Below are 18,969 nucleotides of genomic sequence, written 5' to 3' on the forward strand. Positions count from 1 at the left end.
GACATAGAGTGTCCCTCACACTTTTGTAAGACCTAAATAACAGTGCGTGACATACGTAAGAAACCCCTACAATCAACAAGACATAAGCTTCTTATACTGAGATGTCGATATTTCCCAGTTTATAACATTCCTACATCAATACTTGTATTTTGTTTCAGGTAATAATTCTATGCCATAGGTTTAGTGAATGGACTTTTGTTGGAAACATAGCTTGGACAAAGTAGCTTCTGATGTGCCCATAAATTACGGAATACATTTTCTGTACTGTCTCCGTGTTACATTTCTTTGTGTGTAATGTCTTCTAGACCCTCCAATAAAAAGCAGAAGAGGAGAGCAGTTTCAGTGTACAGACTTCAACTACAGTAAGATTAACTGATTTATATCTCAGTTTATGGATACAGTGAGATGGAACACATACACCAGCCTGTGTGACCACTGTGAGAATATAAATGTCTTGAATGACAATTTTTAGCTTATAAATTCCCTGTAATGTTAGTAGTATTCATGTCCTGTGTTCCTTTGCAGGAGTAGGCTCTATCAAGGAGTTTTCTTTGTCTGCTTGCTTTAATTCATATCTATAGATAATGGTGATGCTCCAGAAGAACACTTTCAATAAATGCCGTATGTCATGATTCTGCAATTTTCATTCATGTCAAAGGTAATTTGGTTGAGTGCACATGCAGCACTCATCCTCACAGCTAATTTTCCAACTTAACTAATGTTTTCTTAGGCACCTTCCTGCCAGAAGGATTAAGGACTCAGCTCACTGAGCTGACTAAAAGTTAAAGTCACTGATACTCTTCATTGTACAGGTATTTTCTCTTTAATTTTTCCACCTTGCATGTAGCACTAGCATGTAGAAGTCAAACACTGCTCCTTTGTTTTGGAAAATACTGTATTTTCTCAGTAAATGCACCTGTACCTTCATACTTCAAGTTGTTTTTGATGCTGCTGTTGTTCTAGGTGGCCAGAATTGTCCTGAAGCACTTTACTGCATATATCGGCTTATGAAATAATGGAATCCTCAACCGAGAACCTTATATACATATCTCTCTCTCTCTCTCTCTCTTCTATCTGCTGAAATTACAATTTCCCAAACATTTACACGTGGCATCCTGCATTTAAAATACAAGTATGGAGGTATTATTTCAATAAGTAGCAATGATGCTTTAATAGTCTTATAGTTTATTTAAGCTAACTTTTGTATCATGTGTATCACCTGTGTATCATTTTCAGACCACATATTACCATTAAGAATTGTTGGACTGGAGATGGTAAATACATAGAAAGCATAAGTTTTCAGGGCTCCTTTTAATAGGAGTTTAGCTTATTTAACAAATTGAAAATCCATGTAACAACTGGAACATTTGCATTAACTTTCCGTTTTACCTAGTGTTCATACTACCTTTGACCTAAACGTCAAAAAATCAAACTGAAACAAAACCAAAACTTCCCTTCAGTTTAACAGAGTTCCTCTTGGCTTTCTTACATTAGTTAGGAGTTAAGTCACTACACTCTGGCATGAGATGTGAGAAGAATTTCTCCTTGAGCTGCATCATGTGTTCAAGCTGAGTAAACCCACTCTTATACCGCTTCACTTTGTTTTACCTTGCACATGTCTACTCTATGCCCCACAGCTGGAACCACTGAGAGCAAATGCCAGCCTCTCAGATTCAATTGGGGTGTCTGCTACCTTACCCAAGACTTCAGGTATTTTGTAGAATTCTATCTTTACTGTCTAGGGTAAATATTAAAGTCCCATGCAGACCATTTCTCCCCCATTGATTTATTTAGTATTACAGCATTAGTCACCATTGCACTAAGATTGCCTGAAGAATGCATGAAGATATCCAGAAGGATGTCTGTTGTCATCTTTTTTTAAAAGCAGTTGAAGGATACAGTCCTGTACTCCTGTCAGATTTATTGATAAAGTTTAGACAAACAAAAATATACTATCAAAATGTTATAAAGTATATTGTTGTTTCTGAATGATAAAAACAGAAATATGGTAAGACATGTCCTGGGGATTACGAACATGTCTCGAACCATGAAAAAGAAGGTTTCCACTGAGACCCCCATGACATACTACAGTACAGTATGTTTCACTGAACTTTCCCTTCTAGACCTCAGACACAAATTCACAAGTTACAATCAGGCAAAATAGGAAAAATGCTAATTTTCAACATCTGAGAACCTCATAGGTATCTGTAAGTAAGAGAATAATTATGAGAGTACCCAAGTTGATAACATCAAAAGTGCCAGGTCATGTTTCATGATGGGTTTGATCCAGTATGTTAAGATTTGGCATCATCAGATTCAAAAAAACTGCTGTGTTAAAGATACCAGTCCTACTGCTATTTGTATTTAGATTTCATTCATTGGTAGACTTATTTGTCCAGGTTTGGCCTGTTTTGAGCTAGCAGAGTTCAGAAAGCAATACAATCACACTGTCCTGCTGGCACAACAGTGCGATGTGACATCACCGATGAACCCTAGCTGGTGTGTATCCAAATGGGGCTGCATTCCCCCTTATGGCCAAATTAGAATATCGTATTCCACTGTGCAGTACAGGCATGCCCAGAAATTCATAGGAAGTCAGCTGATCAGGCTCATAAAGCATATGCTTTATGCTCCTGAGCTAGGTCAATTTAAATAAGAAGTAATTTCAACATTTGCTTTATAAAATAAAATGCTGTTTCAGTTTCTTTTAGGATTAAAATAGTGTTTGAAAGACGCATACTGCACAAGAGTGGTTTACTGTCACTGCAGCTACAGTGTAGGCATATCAAAGCAGCATAAATTCTGATTACAGAAAGTTGCCAGTGAACAGCTGCCCTGAGCTGTTGACTTCTGCGTCACTTTTTTCTTTCACTTGTTCTTCCCTTCAAATCAAAATGAAGATTATAAAATATCTTTTGCATTGTTTATTACATGATACTACTATACCTAGGTATGCTAATTAAATAAAGCAGGTTGGTCTTTATTTTATATGGAATGGATGAAAAGTGATTCAGTGCAGCATGCTTAGTCTGTTCAGGGAAACACCTCAAAAGCCTGTAGCGTTGATAATAACATAAGAATGACATTGATGTTTTTTGAGGAGACTGGCATCCAATCTTGCAACAAGATGAAAGGATGCCAGCACTCACTGCTCAGGAGGCTGTCAATTAATAACTAGGTAACAGGCATATTTTTTGACTACTTTTCATGATTTATATTACCTCTAAGTTAGGGAGAATCTGTGCCTTTTAGCTAGAAGATCCTTTTTGATCTGTAAAAAAACAGTTTTATTTTCAGCTAACCGAGTATGCTGATGAAGCTCAACTTATTCCCAATTATTGCTACTTCTATTAAATAGATATAGCTCACTATGATTTATACTATAAAATATTTGTGTCTTATCAAGAAGCCTTCATTAATCACTTCCTCTGTTCACACTGAAACAGCTATGATAATCAATTCTTATTTGCACAGCTGTGATATGAATAATTACAAAATTTTGCGGTAATTGTTTTTCTGTTCTGCTGAAAAACGGTTTGAGAGAACTAGGAGTATTTCTCACATATATATGAAATGTACCTACAAGATTGTCTAAGTCTGGTATTTAGAATACTTAATTATATAAGACTCTGCTGTGGAAATGAAGATTAAGTCTGCTCTCCATCTTCTAGTTTGCACACTGCTCAGAAGATTAAAATCTGTCTTTGTCCAAATATAAAGAAATAGATTTTTGAAATGTGAATATTGGCTCTTTGTGCCTGGAATTTAGCTAAGGTACCAAAGAAAAGTAAAAACGGATTACCATGAAAATCTTTTACAAGGAAGATGACACAGGCTTTCTGTTGCAACACTGTGTTTATTTCTGAAGAGCAATGGGAACCTCAACTAACTCAAGCAGTGCAGCAGGCCGCCCTGGGACACTAAGCAGGCTCCATTCTTGGAGGTTTTCAAAACCCCACTGGACAAAGCCCTGAGCAATCTGGCCTGACCTCAGAGCTGACCTTGCTTTGAGCAGCAGATTAGACTAGAGACCTCCTGAGGTCCCTTCCAACCTCATTTATCCTAGCTGTGATCCTAAATTTTAGGCATCTAGTAAAATAAAGTTCCTAAGTTACCTGTTGGACCAGCTGAAAGACAGACATCTTGGCAGGTTGATTCTTGCTAATGGTGGTCCCTGAATTTAAGTGGAGAGGATCTTCACTCACAAGAAAAACTAGACCAACTGTATTCTGTAGTTCAGCACAGACTAATTACCTGACCATTGATTCAGAGCTACCATTTTATGTTGCCACTGAATTCACAGCTATCTGTATTTCCATAACCCATGGCAACAAACTTTTATTTATATTTTTGCATAGCAAATAATAAATCATAACAGCATAACAGCTCAAGGTGAGATGAGTGCAAGCTATTAAGAATTCACATTCAAGCAACGACAGCAGCCTCTTCAATATCAATATAAAACACAATATAACACAGGAATTTTATATAGAAAGGCCATTAACAGATTAGGATAAGACAGACACATCCATCACCACAAATACATAGTATCTTATATGGGTATGAAACATGCTTGATATATATATATACACACAGGAAACATGCACAGTAAATGTCAGTTTTGGTTGAAGATGCATCAAAAAGCAACTCATTAATAATTCCTTTACCATTAAAGGTCTGTTATGTTTTTGATATATGGTCAAAACAAAATAGCTATAATCTGAATACATTTTATATGGAACAAGTTCACCATAAATTCTTCTAAGTCCATCATATGTATTTTGAACTTTGTTAGGAAGTGATAGAAGCACCTTTTATCAGTTCATTGTAGGCATTTTTACTTCCTATGGGAAGAAAAGAATTAAGCTGCTCAGACAGTATCTGAATAACACAGTCTTTTTCCATATAAAGGATGCTGAATTTTCCTATTTTTATTGACCTTACAAACAAACCACTAGAAATTCTCCTGTGCCTTTAATTATTTCCATGGAGGTATACAAAGTCTTTACTAACAGTCTTATGTGAGGTTAATTAAGCCAACTGCTTTACACTAAAGTTGGCATCACTGATGTGGCATAGTAATATCAGGAAATTATTTGAGGTGTTAGCACAGATATGTGGGAATAAGTCAAGAAAAGTCAAACACAAGGGCCCCAGACTGACTTTCCATCTGAACAACCCTCAGGGATGCCTTCATTATAAGAAACTGCAGACCCAACAGCACGTACATACAAGCTTTTTGCTTGGCCAAGATTTTTGCACCACAGTTTCAGAACACCGGCAAATGCATTCCTTCCCTTTGTATATACAATGTTACATTATTTTGACTGCTTCAGAGCATGAACAAAAACTATACAATCAACAGCAGCTTTAACCAATTGAGAGGTGATTGTTCAGAAGATAAATTAGGGCACACACAGCAGTAGGATTTTCTAGATTTCAGCCTCAAGATCCATGTTTCACAGGTCAAGTTTTGGAAAAGGCAATACCCCATATCTTTAATATAGGTGGAAAATTCTTCCTCCAATAAATCAGTCAGAACTGCTCCATGTTCACATCACAATCCTGCTCCAGAAGCACCTGTACCAGCTGTCTTAGCTTTGCTATACAGGTAAAGAAAAGATGAGGAAAAGAGCAGAGCAATTGTGTTGAGGGAATAATGAGATTTCAAAATTATATTTAAAAAACAAATCAGGAGATCGTGAGCCTGAAAAAAATGAAATAAGTTTAAAGATGGAGATGTGGCTCAGACTATTGTATCTTTGTTTTTCCAGAGAGGCTGATGTTTATCCAAAGTAAAATTACATTGGTAAGAAACAGAACATATCTTGAAATAGAAATTGTTTTGGAACACTTTTGCTTTGAGGGGAAAAAATTTTTAAGTGCTTCCTCCTACCTCCATCCATTTCTATGCAAAGCCACACATCCTCAGCCAGTTCATAGCTATCATTTTTAATCTGGAGAAAGATGAGAGGGACCAAGACACATTTAAGGGGAAGCGTGGGCAAAGCCATTTGGAGGCTTGGGGAGCATCATGGAAATCAGCGTGTTTGTTCTGGTTCCCGAATAACTTCACAGGGCCCCTGGGCCCCACGCAATATGAATACTAACAATACACTCCATGACAGCTGGAGATAACAGGACAAACCCACCCCCCTCCAGCTGCAAGTAGTACTAGCACCATCAATAAAAACACTCCTCGATCAGACCACCTATCCCTAAAGGAACAGCAGAGCCCCAGAAGGGTAAATATAAAGGTGCCTCTCGCGGCACCCACGCTTATAAAGCGAGCCGTGACTAAAAGCGCAGCACCAGCCTGCGGTCACTACAAGGGCCCCGACGCGGATCCGCTGCTGCTCCACAACGGCTCGCCACGAGCCAGCAGCCCTTAGCCCCGCCTCTGCGCTTGCGCAGCGGCGCGAAGCGCGCGCGGCTCAACGAGCGCGCCCCCTCTCACAAGCAGCCCACGCACAACCCCTCCTCGCACGCCGCGTGTCACCCTAGTCAAGCTGCGCCTGGGCCCGCTATTTATTTGGCGTCAGCCGCCGGTCGGTCTCCGGAGCGGCCAATAGCCCGCTAGAGAGGGCACGGCTAAGCCAATGGGAGCAAGGGACGGGCTCGGGCTCGGGGGCGGGGCTGATGCGCGCACGCCGAGGCGGAGGGGCCCAGCCGGCGCCGCGCGGGGTGGTCGTTGCTTTCAGTGCGCTCCTTGCCGCCCGCGCCCGCTCCCTCTTATGGCGGCGCTGCTGCCGCCGCCGCTGCTTGCTCTCCTGCTCGCCCTTCTGTGCGCGCAGCCGTGCCCGGGCGGCAGGGCTCCAGCCTCCTCCCCGGCCGTGACGGCCCGGCTGGCGGCGAAGTGGCCGGCGACCCCGCTGCTGCTGGAGGCGAGGTGCGTGCGTGCAGCCTCCTCCCCCGCTGCTCCCTCAACTGCCGCGCGGGGCCGTTAGGTCGGGGAAGGGGAGCGGCGGCGGCACCACCCCTTGCTGACGGGGGGGCGGCCCCCCCGGCGGAGGGGCAGAAGGAGGGATGACTCCTTTCTGCCCCCTCGCCGCCCGGGTTGAGGGGGAAACTGGGCCGAAGTGCATGGAGAGGTGGTGTAATGTGTGTGGGCGGGCTGCCCAGCGGGTGTGTTCTGCTCCCCGGCCCTGTGCCAGGATTTTGGCTCTGCTGCCCCCTCCTGGGGTGCTGCCCTGCGCCCCCTGTTCGCCTCTTTCTGCCTCTCGGGGCGCCATCGGGGCGAGCCGGTTCGGGCTGGCGAGCAAGAAAGGGCAGGGGGAGGTGAGCTATGAGAGGGGGGTGGCTGCATCCCCCCCCCCCCCCCCCCATACTAAACGTGTGTCTGCCTAAGTACTCCTTAGGTACGAGGCTTCATTTGTGTTTTCCGCTTGTTTATAAAATGGCTATATTATGGACTGGCTGTCCCGTATCTGAAGTGTACCGCTTAAATTATTTCGTAATTGTTTATCCTACTCAGACGTTTTGCAGGTTAGGTTGAGGAGGCACAATGAGCCAACCTACACGAACCCTATCGAGTAGTGATTAAGTGTCTCTTCCTCTGACCTCTTTAACTCATGAATGAAATAATAACATATAAAAGAGTTAGTAAAGGTGTGTAGCTGTAGTAGTAAAATGTGTCTTTAAAAGGGTAGTGTTAACTCCTAATCGTAATCAAAATACGTAGCGAAAGTGGTTTCCAGGATTGTGCATGTTCTTGGCTCCTCTGCCAGTTTTTTTTCTTTTTTAATTTAACATTATTTGCTGCTGTATGAAGAACTGCAATGAATGGGAGAATTGAAAGCTTCTGTAATCAAAGCCCTGGAAAACTTTCAAAGTAAAGATTAGAGAACAATACAGGCATGCTAGCAAGTAGATCTTTTTGGCAGGTGGGGAGGGGGGGAAGTGATACTCCATTAATAACAAGGTTGAAAAGTGCTACCACTAAACTGAAAAATAGTATTTGAAATAAAGCAAAACCTCCCTAATCTTTTAATGTTGGTAATGGTTAACCCATCTTTGAAAGTGTTCCAGAGGCTGGGGACCTCCCCTGCATATCTAAGACGTCACTGTCATTCATAGAGTTCTGTAATTTAATTAAAAATTATAACATGACAAAGTTTGTATTCTTAGTTATGTATTTAGTTCCTAATTAAAGAAAGTTTGTATGCTTAATTGGTTTTATATACAATTATATTGGTATGCATGTGGAAAAATAAAATGAAAATTTTATTTGTGTTTATTTGAGTATCAGAGAATAGTCTACTTGCTTTACAGCTCTGATTACTGAATTCAGGCTGGTAATATCTTGTTCTAAATTTCTTTTCATTTAACCAAATTATATTTATACCGGTATTCAGTGTATTATACTGCAGAGATGTTAGATGATAATCAAATCTGTGGATATTGCTGTTTCTTTTTAAACAATTGAAGATTTTACTGTGGCACATGTTTGGACAAAGTCAATCTATGGACATCATTTTTATTTTTTTAAACAGTGAATTTATTGCAGAAGATGGTAATGAGAAGTTTTGGCAGTTCTTGGAAACTGTGCGAGAATTAACAATTTATAAGCAAGGAGGTAAGTTAATAAAAAACACGCTATTTTTAATCTGTTACCTTGTATTGTACATTACTTTTTTAAAGTCAAGCTAACACATTAGTTAGTTGCAGTCAGGTAGAGCCTAACTGTTCCACTACTGCTTGCTACATATTTTTCTTTCACAAAGTTTCAGCCTATTTCCTATGGGGTTTTTCTCTGTAGAGGACTTTAAAAGCAAGGAAGTCAAGATGGGCTGAACTGCTATTACAGGCTGGAACAGGAATGTGAAGATTAAAGCTACTTACCTTCTTTCGTGATTCAGCAGGAGTTTATGCAATATTCAGACTTGATGTTTTCTGCAAGGATGTTTGTAGATGAGAGAATCCAAGAAAATTACCACAAATAACTAAAAGGAGTGGTATGAAGATGAGAATGCTAGCTAAAGAGAAAATGAGAAGTAGGATCAAAAAAAAGGTTTCATATGTCTAGATGGCATAAAGACTGTTTTTAGCAGCCATGCTAGTGTCTTAGAATACATGTTTATCACCATCAAAAGAGGATAAAACCTTGCATGATTAGAAAACAGAATATTAAAACTTGGTAGAAGTTTGGAAAGAAGAACAAAGCATAAAATCCAGCAAACTAAACATGAAATTACAATGGGTCACCCCAGAAAATATTTTGGCAATTAATTTGCTGAAGCTATAATAATAATGAAAAGTTTGTGAGCCTGCTAGACTCTCCAACAGGTTGGTTGATATTTTTCCATCCTTTGACCTACCAAATAGGTCCAGGTGAAAAAAAGAGCTGTAAAACAAGGTAAGGCTGTTTCATTTGCTCTTCACTTCAGAATAGCACAGTTCCTTAGGGATGAGCGTGAGTAGTGTTTTCAAAGTGACCTCCCACTAGGAGAGGCTTTAAACGAATGTTCACACTGCCAGGATCCTACTGTGTTCATCTTAAAGTTTTAAAGGAATTTGGACGTGGACATATTCGGCTACTAACATGCATGCAGCATGTATGTACAAATCAGTTTTGGAACCAAAGGAAGAGGCTGTGGAAGATGTGATTCCAGTCCTTAAAAGCACCTAAGGGATGATTCTGGGAAAAATAAACCAGTAAATCTTAAGTGAGATTAATTATTTAAGATTACATAAATCAATAGGGATGTGCATGCATGTAATGCAGTTGCTGACAGAATACTTCAAAGTATTCTTTCCTGGGTTAATAATATAAAATATGGGAAACAGTATACAAATATGTAGAACTAGTGAAAAAGTTCCCCAAAGGTGGTAGCTGAGCTGTTTCAGCTTCTCATAAAAGGTGATGAATAGCGTTGGGGTATGTTTGGGGGAAGCTAGCAGTTGATAGAAAGTTATATTAATAGTCAAAAAAAATTGACAAGTTTTAGGAAGATCATGCAGAAAATGGCAGCAGTGAATCCGTTACGCACAGAATCTCTGTTATGCACGGGATATTGTGAATAGGATGGAGAAAGACCTTACGAAAAAGCCCATTTCTACAAACACAATTATGACTTTGACTAAATACAAGTCAAGAAAGAGATTGTGGTGTCCTTGTGGATAGTTTAATGAAACCATTATTTCAGTGCTCAGCAGTCACCAAAAAAAAAAAAAAAAACCAAATAGACTTAAGGAATTATTGGGAGATGAACAAGCAAACAGTGTGGTAAGCAGTACCCTTTTGCAGCTTATAATTCTGTGATGTGCTTTTGAACTGTGTAAAGCATAGCATTCTAGTTCTGTCTCCCTGCTCTTTTCACCTTTCCCTCTATTTTTTAGGAAGGATATTGTAGAAGAAGATGTACAAAGACTGTATGATTATAGTTATAGGATAATAGAGAGGTAAAAACACTTCTGTGAGCTAATGAAGACTGGGGATGGTCTGAGATCATAAGCATAAACAAAAGAAAGCAGAGACTATTGCTGAGAGTAGTAGGCCCAGCTGGTGAATGCTTTTCAGAGCCATTTCGTGTAAGGGTATGAGAATGTGTAAAGCAGAAACAGGCCCCAGAGCGTTACTAGTGACTGGCTACTGGCAGCATTTGTCAGGGATCCTGTGACCAATGTTAATTGATGTTTTTTTTCAATGCCCTGGATGGTGGTGGGATTGCACTCTCCACAAAGTCATGAAAGACTGGAGGGAGAAATTGAGATGCTGGAAGGTGGGGCTGCTGTTGGAGGGACCTTGACAGACTGGAGAGATGGGCTGACAAACATGAGGAAGTTCAAAAAGTGTACCTGCAGACTCCTGCACGTGGACTGGAATAACCCCAGCAACAGTGTGTGCTGGATACTGACCTGCTAGAAAGTGGTTTTGGAGAAACAGCTTTGAGCATTCTGGTCAGCAATGAGTCGTAGTGCACTCCTGTGCCTATGAAGGCCAACCATATACTGGGCTGCATTGGCAAGAGTGTAGCCAGCAAATTAAGAGAAGTGGTGTTTGGCGCTTGAGACTGCATCTGGAGTACAAAGTCCAGTTTGGGGCTGCCCGTTACAAAAAGACACTGACATCCTGGGGATTGCCACAGTGGCTTGGGGACTGGAGCACATGACTTAGGAAAGGCTGAGAAAATTAGTTTTTTTCAACCTGGAGAAGAGAAGGATAAGGGGAGATCTTTTGTTTTCAACTGCCTGATAAAGAAGGTCGAGCCAGGCTTTTCTTGAATGTACACAGCAATAGTACAAAAAGCAATGTACACAAGTTGCAATAAGGAAATTTTCATTAGCTAATAGGAATAATGTTTTTGCCATGGGAGAAGTAAACACTGGTACAGGTTCCCCAAGGACACTGTGGGATCTCCATCCTTGGAGGTATCCAAAACTCTGCTGCGCAAGGCCCGGAACAGCCTAATCTAGCATTGAAATAAAAAACACTGTGAGTGAAAAGTTGAACCAGATGACCTTCAAAAGTACCTTTCAATTTAAATTACTCTTTTATTCTATGAATGGTTTCAACATAGCTGATCAAGACCTTGAGGCAAGACTGTTGAATTAGATGATCTGCTGGGACTTTTTAATCAGCACTGTCTTCTCTGCTTGCTTGGACCAACTTCCCAAGGAATTTGAAGCTTCAGTAACAGTTACTCTTAGTGACACAGACATCTATTAAAATTTGCTGTTAGTTACATACTTTACTTAATTTACCTTGACAAAATCAATGTGATTGAGGATTTATATATTACCAGCAGGGTAATCTGCATGGTCTATCTTGCCAGTAAAGAATTAGAAATATGGTGGTAGCGGAGGAGTTTGTGAATGTGATAAAATATTATTTAACCATATTAAGCAATTGGTATATATATTTATTTATCATTAAGGTCAACAAACTCCTGTATTTGTAATATAATAAGGAGAACTTCAAGCTCTGGCACCAAGTGTCTAGTGGCGCCTAGAATTCAGTTCATAGTTGAGATAGTATTACACAAACAAGCCAATGCTCTTTACGAATGAGATGGGAAGCAAAGATTCAATTTCAGAGAAAAAGTAGGTCGTTATTGAATAACAGTCACATCAGTATTGACTATTTGAACTTAAGGAGGTTGACTTCATACGGAAGTCAACATACTAAGTGTGAAAAAGAAATACTACAGGTATCAAATGTGTCTAGCGATAGTTAAGCTGCTTTAGTACAGAAGTCTGCATTAGGCATCTAAAATGAAATGATCAGCTAGAGTAAAGAGTGTTAGTACTGAGATACTGGAGTGACACAGTTACTGAGGGGTGTGTAGTCGCATACACCTGAGGAGAAACTGCTTCTTTGTATGTCTCTGCCTTAGCCTGTTACATGTTAAGAGACATTGACATAGAAGAATGTACATGACTTATTAAGGCTCAAGCAGTTAGACTGTTGTTCAGCAGATTAAAGCAGCTGGCTTAAAACAGGGTTAGTTGGGGATTGCCTGGTTGGAGGATTGACTTTTCAGTTGTGCACTGGGTGATGTGAATGTGTGTAGATAGGATGAATAATGAAGAAATAAACACTCTTGTTTTTAAATATGAAAATTATCCTAGCAGGTAAAGAAATACTTTTTTTGGAGCTTGGTTTATAGAAAATAGATGGTAGATTTTTACCCCAGCCTACTGTTAATTATTTCAGAAGAGTCATAAAATATTAAGAGAAGCTAAGAGGCAACTGAAAAATCAAATATGAAGGCTTTTCTTTTTTTTAAATCATCCCCTAGGTGATTTCAAATCTGTTAATTATAAGTTCTTAAAATGTGTTGTTTTAAAATCAGAAAAATCAACAGTAGTTGTTAACGTGCTCATTTCAAATAGTCAGCTGTAGCAAATTTGGTCTATTAATGGTCTGTTTATGATACAGGTTTTGCAGGGATTTGATGGGAGCAATGTACATGGAGTTTGGTGAAGTATTTAGTAGGCTGAAGTATTTGACTGCTTGTCATAAAATTTTATTTAATATGAACTCAAATCGACTTGGCAATGATTGAGATTGTGTGCTACGAAAGAGATCAAAAAGGATAGTAATGGGATACACTATATTAAATTAGAGTGAGATCTTCAAATAGCCTGGACAACATTGTGCATTTCTAATTAATATGCAACATATTGCTGCCAGACTTGTTGCAGATCTGGTGGTGTAGGTGATCTTATTTTGGTCTGCTTGTATGTTCTAAAGAAACCAAGGCTATAAAAATTTCATATAAAAAATCAGCACAATTACAAGACCCTAATCATTGCAGTTTAAACTTGCTTCTGTTTTTACATCTCTAAAGGTTAGTTTAGGGATACAGAGTGAAGATAAGTAGCCAGTTTCCTCCGAGTAACTAATAACTGAACATTTACTGTCTTCCTAAGTGGTTCAGCTTACATGTGCCTTTTAAATAAAATAAATAAAAACAGATGTATTAGTAGGGAAGCTATTTTCTCTGAAAAAATTATAACAGTATATAACATAAACAACAATCATGCAAATTATTTACTGTAGATTTAGAAGACTACTCAGCACATACTGTGTTAGATGAGAATTATTCACAACTAAATTAGATATATATTCATTATGCAAATATCAACCTTACAGATTCAAGAGGAAATAATACAGTTTCACAAGCATTGCATTTTTCTATAATAAGGATGTAATAAAATAAAACATTTCATCTATACTGGTGTCATGCTTGGATGTCTTGGGGATTTGACTGTTCGGCCAGTGGTTGCTTGAACTGCTGTTTCCTGATTTGCTTATTATACTGCAATGGAGTCTTGGGCTGCAAAATGTAGGCTTTAAGATTTTTGTATCTTTATCATAGACCATTGAACAGATTATTCTTTGGGCAGAATTGCTAATAAAGCCTGATTTTTTTTTTCCTATGCATATATATCATATGTCCTGTGGCTGAAGCAGAGGCCTATTGCACCCATAAAAGTAGAAGCACTGGCTTAATTTGTCAGTCTTTGAAATGCTCTCATCACACAGATCTCTAATTCCCTAACAGTCTCTAGATGTAGATATACACATATATTCAGTTTGAACAGTCCCCATACTCTCCTTCCCTCAAAACAACGGCATCACCCCATGCTCTTCCCACTTAATCACATCCCTTATGTTTACTCTCTCTGCCTCCTGTGCATCAGTATTCCAGTTTCTCTACAGGGCACCTGCATATATTTTCTACTGCATGTGCTCACTCGAATGGAATCTGAGGAGCAGTGATAAATACCTTTCCTTTCATGTCCATCCTAGTCTCATCTTATTTAAACATTTTTAATACACCTGTGATAGGAGCTCCAGCTCTAGATCGTGGACACTAAATTTAGATGCTTAAATATGGGTCTACTTCTTAGCTAGCTATTTCAAGTATTGCAGTCAATGGAAATCTAGTCAATTCAGCCACAAGAGTTTAGATGGCTATTCATTTGACAAATTTAGGCATCTTCTTTAGTATGAGCTAAATAGCTTTTCAGGTTCTGTTGCCTAGAATGGAAGTTTACAGATACCTCACTCATGTACACATGTGTTTAGATGTCTGAAATCTGGAGCTAAATGGTGTCTCATTTATTTATTTCTTAATCAACTTTATTAATGAGTTTAGTGATAATACGCTATCATGCAGCGTTTTATGATCAGAAACAGCTGTTTGTCTTTGGTTCCATGCAACATCCTAAAAATGTTACTGCTTCTACTCTTTGACATTGAGTGCATTGTTCAAATGTGCCTGGAGGGTAAGCAGTTACCAAGTTTCAAGGAACAAATACTACATTAAAATAATTTTCAAGACTGAAACTGTAGTTCTTAATGTAGCAAACTTAAAAAGTGTTCTTGGCTGAGATGGATCATTTGGCATTTGATGTGCATCAATTCATCTTGCTGAAGTTTGAAGGAGTACAGTCAGTCTGAATGAAGCTAGCAGTGTTAGTATAAGCTGTAGTAGTAGAAATGGATGCATGATTTGATAAATGTAGCCTTGTCAATATACTATGCAATTATTTTTGAAGCCACGTTAAAAATGCTGTTTATTTTTTTACTCTGCCTATTAAAGTCGTCATCACCTTAATCATTCTCCAGACAAAAAGAAATCTACCTCTTTTATGTGCAGCAGTGGAAGCACAGTTGGAATATGTAAGCCAAAAAATGTAGAATCTGTGAAAATATTTTATTAAGGTAGTATCTTCAGAATTGTATATTTAGTAACTCTTCATTGTGTCCAGGAGAATGTTATTTGCACCTGAGTTGAGAGATAGAAAATTTCAGATGGAATTTTTATTTTTGTGAAGATAATATGAAGAAAATAGGAAAATAAAGTTACTGGAAAGACATTTCAGTCTGGAAGTATTTGCTACTTCCAGAATTTTTTACATACACTGCCTGAAACCTGTGAAGCCAAATCTATTTAATTTCAATTTTTCCGGGGCTATGGGTAGCTGTAGAAAACAAAGAAGAAATGGTTTTTGTCCTGGGAATTTAACATTAGACAGTAATGAATGTATACAGTTTATGGGAAGTCAGCGTCCTGGAAATGTAGATTGTGCCCTTTTGTAATCCTAGTTTTTTTCTGATGAATTACAGCAAACTCAGCCTTTATAAATAATGCATTTTAAGAAGGAGGAAAAGGCAGAGAGGAGACCTTAGAGATTTTAAGAACAAGAGAAGGTAAGAGGTTGTAAAGAGGAAAGTGAGAGGACAGGAAGTTCTTAATAATGTAAATTGTATGTCAAAAGAATTGCCAGTGGTAGGGCAAACAGAAGGAGAAAAAGTACTTCAGTAAACTAGTTTGGATACTGCAATACTAGAAAGATACTTTTAAAAATTTCAAAAATTAGAAGAATTCAGTGAAAAGAAAAGTGGCTTGAAAGGTTTCACATACTGATTTATGAGTAGAGTTTAGAGAAAAAGTTACTTGCTAAAACAAAGAGGAAAAAAGGTATGACAGTATTCTACAATACTTTGGAAAGGAAACAAGGTAAGAAGGAAATTGTTTGGCCTGATCTGTGTAATATTAATGAATATTAATGAAATGCTGCAAAGAAAATTCAGGGTACTATGAAAACCATAATTAAAATTATTATAATCCACCTCTTGAATGGGAAGGATGAAAGGCTGGTTGTCTGTGTAGACCAAAAGATGTTTTCCAATGTTTTGACATCAGTGTCAAATGCTCAGTAGTAGCCAAACACATTTATTCTCCAAGTTTTTTTTATCTCCAAATTTTGAGGTGATTTTTTGTACCCATTTTAAGAGATTGTTTTCATGGGAATGTGCTAAGCTCTGAGGTTTATTTACACCCAGGGTGGGGTGCAGGTAAGTGATAATTGTGCAATTATGGCCTGCAAGGCCATTGTGTGTGGTCTAGTGTTTTGCTAGGACCTAGGCCATGGTAAGGGAAAGCTGTTTTGATTGCTGCAGTCATCATTTGATATCAGTACTTCTGAGATCTACTGCAGCTGACACAGGTAAAATCTGATTGGTAAAATCATGTGAGATGATTTTCACACTGTGTAAAAGTCTGGACTATCAGCACATGGAGTGTATCCAACACTTTGGACTGCTAGAGGCGTTTCCCACAGGAATGGCTGTTCCATTTTCTCAGCAAGAGCACCTTTAAAGTGAGGTATTGACTTAAGAACACAGGCAAGTTCAAGCTGGGCAGCTAGAATGGTTCCTTTCCTCAACTGTCTTCTCCTTCGTGGCAGGTTTTCACCATAGTAGGAGAATACTTGAATTACATATGAAGAAGGTCCTAAATCACTGCAGTTTACAGGTAGTATCTATTAATGTAACTAAAATCCATGCTGACTACTTAGATGTGCTGGACCATAAATTGTTGATTCAGGACTGTTTCCTGTATGCTTAAGCTGTTCCTGCTGTGGGAGAGCAAACTCTGGAAGAGGGGTGGAGCAGAATGATTGATACGGTAACAGCTTTGGGTCCTTGACTTTAGTTCATTTGTGTTCAAGAATATCATATGCAGCCATGTATTAGAATGTGTATAGCCTGATTCAAAATTGTGGTACACATTATTTGTTAAATTCATTAAACAGATTTGTTTTACAACTTGGTAGAACAGTATTGCAACTTCTTCTAATTAGGCTTCTTTGTCACACAGTCCAAGGAAAGTGTGAGAGTAGTCACTTGAATATTCCACTGGAAGAAGAAATGGAGGTCACTTACTTCCAACCAAAGTTCTTTATTATAACCTCTATCATTCCCAGTCCCCATCCACCTTTCCTTCTTACTTAGAGTCCTAATTTTGGCCTTGAGAAGGTGTTAGGTGGGTGTGGGGAACCACTTCATGTGTTGTATCCCTTCTCATATTCTTGTTTATCATGCATCTTTAGGGAAGAAATAGGATATAGAAGAGTAGCCCAAAGAATGTTGCCATTAGAATGTTTTTATGTAAGTGGCATGGTTGGAGTGTCCCAAGACTACATGTGAAGAAGTCATCTTAAAAATAATGCTAGTTGAAGATTAAAAGCCTTCAAAATTTGCATTGAAAGCCTAACATAAGCTTGAAAAATAAAAAATAATGAATAAACTATATTCAGGTCTTTCAGTATGGCTCTGCAGAGAGGCATTATTGTCTTGAGTGTTTTTTTTTCTATTGCTGAAAGTTATATGGATGTTAACCAGCACTATTATATTAACTTTTGATGCTTTTGTGTTACGTTGACATTAGGCTTTTAGATTTAGTAGTAAAGGAAACAATTGACAGTATTCAAAACCTTCAGACTGCCTATCAGTGCTAATACAGTATTTGTTTATTATGTTGCACAGGTAGATATGCCATATCATCTGTGACTAAATACTAGAAGTTTGTCTCTTTTTTTTTTTTTAACAGATTCAGAGCATTCTTACTACAATTTAATCTTGAAGAAAGCAGGACAATTTTTATCCAATTTGCAGATCAACCTATTGAAGTTTGCACTTTCCATAAGGGCATACTCTCCAACTGTTCAGATGTTTCAACAGGTATGTATATGATCTGATATATTTAGTATGTGATTTTATGTTGAATTTTGGTTTCAGAGTAAATAATTTTTGTTATTTCAGTTCAGTAAAATATATGCAGACATTACTTGGAATCAAATCTGATCAATATTATAAAAGGTATAACGTGATGTTTTATTAGCTGTCTTTATTAAGTGTGAAGAACAAATATTCACATTTAATTGTATGAATAGCTTTATTTTCAGGGTAGGTTTTTTGCAATCCTTCTTTCTTAAAGCTCAGTTTTTTTTTTTTTTTTGCATTGCTTTAAATATCTTTATGGGAAATCAGACATTCCCAAAGTAGGAAATTTCCTGTAGCTTCAAAGCAGTTAATTTGTTACTTAGTGGAGTTCTCATCATTCACATTATTCTAATATTTTCAGAAGTTGGAAGATAGAATAGTCAAATATCTGCTTTGCTGCTGATGAAAAAGTGGGAAGATATAAATGCACTGTGCTTCTAGCCTAAAGCTGCACTTCCTGTCAGCAATGCAGCCTTCAAGATAAAGAGAGAAATCTGTTTTTGAATGAGGTCCTAAGCTTTGAGAGAGTTAGGGTTTTCTTCTGCTTGTGAGCACAGAGTCATTGCCATGCTTAAGACAAAGAGATGAAGCATTGTAGTCAAAACTTTACCTGGGAATGGCTGAACAGGGTTCTAAAAAAAAAAAAACTCCAACAAAAACAATAGGGAGGGAGAGAGAGGGAGAATCAAAAAGCAATGTGAATTATTTGGGATTTATTGGTTAGTCATATCTTTGTAATTTAATGTGATTGCTGATAGCAACTAAAATAAAAAATCTTTTGGAGTGCGTTCTGTGATTTCAGCTTTTGGATGAGATTTTTCAGCCTTGTCTACAAAATGTTAATGGACTCGCATTTTCTGGAATATGACTGCATTTGATAGGCTACAGCTTACTAAAGCTTGTAAGGTCACAATCTTTTAATCTTTTCCATTACTTTTTTCACATAT

The 18,969-nt window shown here is 38.3% G+C and overlaps 1 protein-coding gene across 5 annotated transcripts in view; it reads left to right on the plus strand.

The window, feature by feature from the left end:
• Nucleotides 1–6,589: 6,589 nt before the first annotated feature.
• The window catches only part of UGGT2 (UDP-glucose glycoprotein glucosyltransferase 2), a 103,960-nt gene continuing 91,580 nt past the window's right edge, over nt 6,590–18,969 (plus strand). For 2 of the 5 annotated variants that reach the window (XM_026119437.2, XM_064504603.1), the window contains exons 1-3: nt 6,594–6,889; nt 8,493–8,575; nt 17,850–17,980. In XM_026119437.2, the coding sequence (XP_025975222.2) occupies nt 6,600–6,889; nt 8,493–8,575; nt 17,850–17,980 (504 nt within the window). In that variant the 5' untranslated portion in view covers nt 6,594–6,599. Of the gene's footprint in view, nt 6,890–8,490; nt 8,576–16,704; nt 16,773–17,849; nt 17,981–18,969 lie in introns of those variants that run through there. The other 3 variants (XM_064504618.1, XM_026119438.2, XM_064504610.1) reach the window with 3 other exon arrangements.

Source organism: Dromaius novaehollandiae, chromosome 1 (assembly GCF_036370855.1).
Source record: "Dromaius novaehollandiae isolate bDroNov1 chromosome 1, bDroNov1.hap1, whole genome shotgun sequence".
Classification (NCBI taxonomy): Eukaryota; Metazoa; Chordata; class Aves; order Casuariiformes; family Dromaiidae; genus Dromaius; species Dromaius novaehollandiae.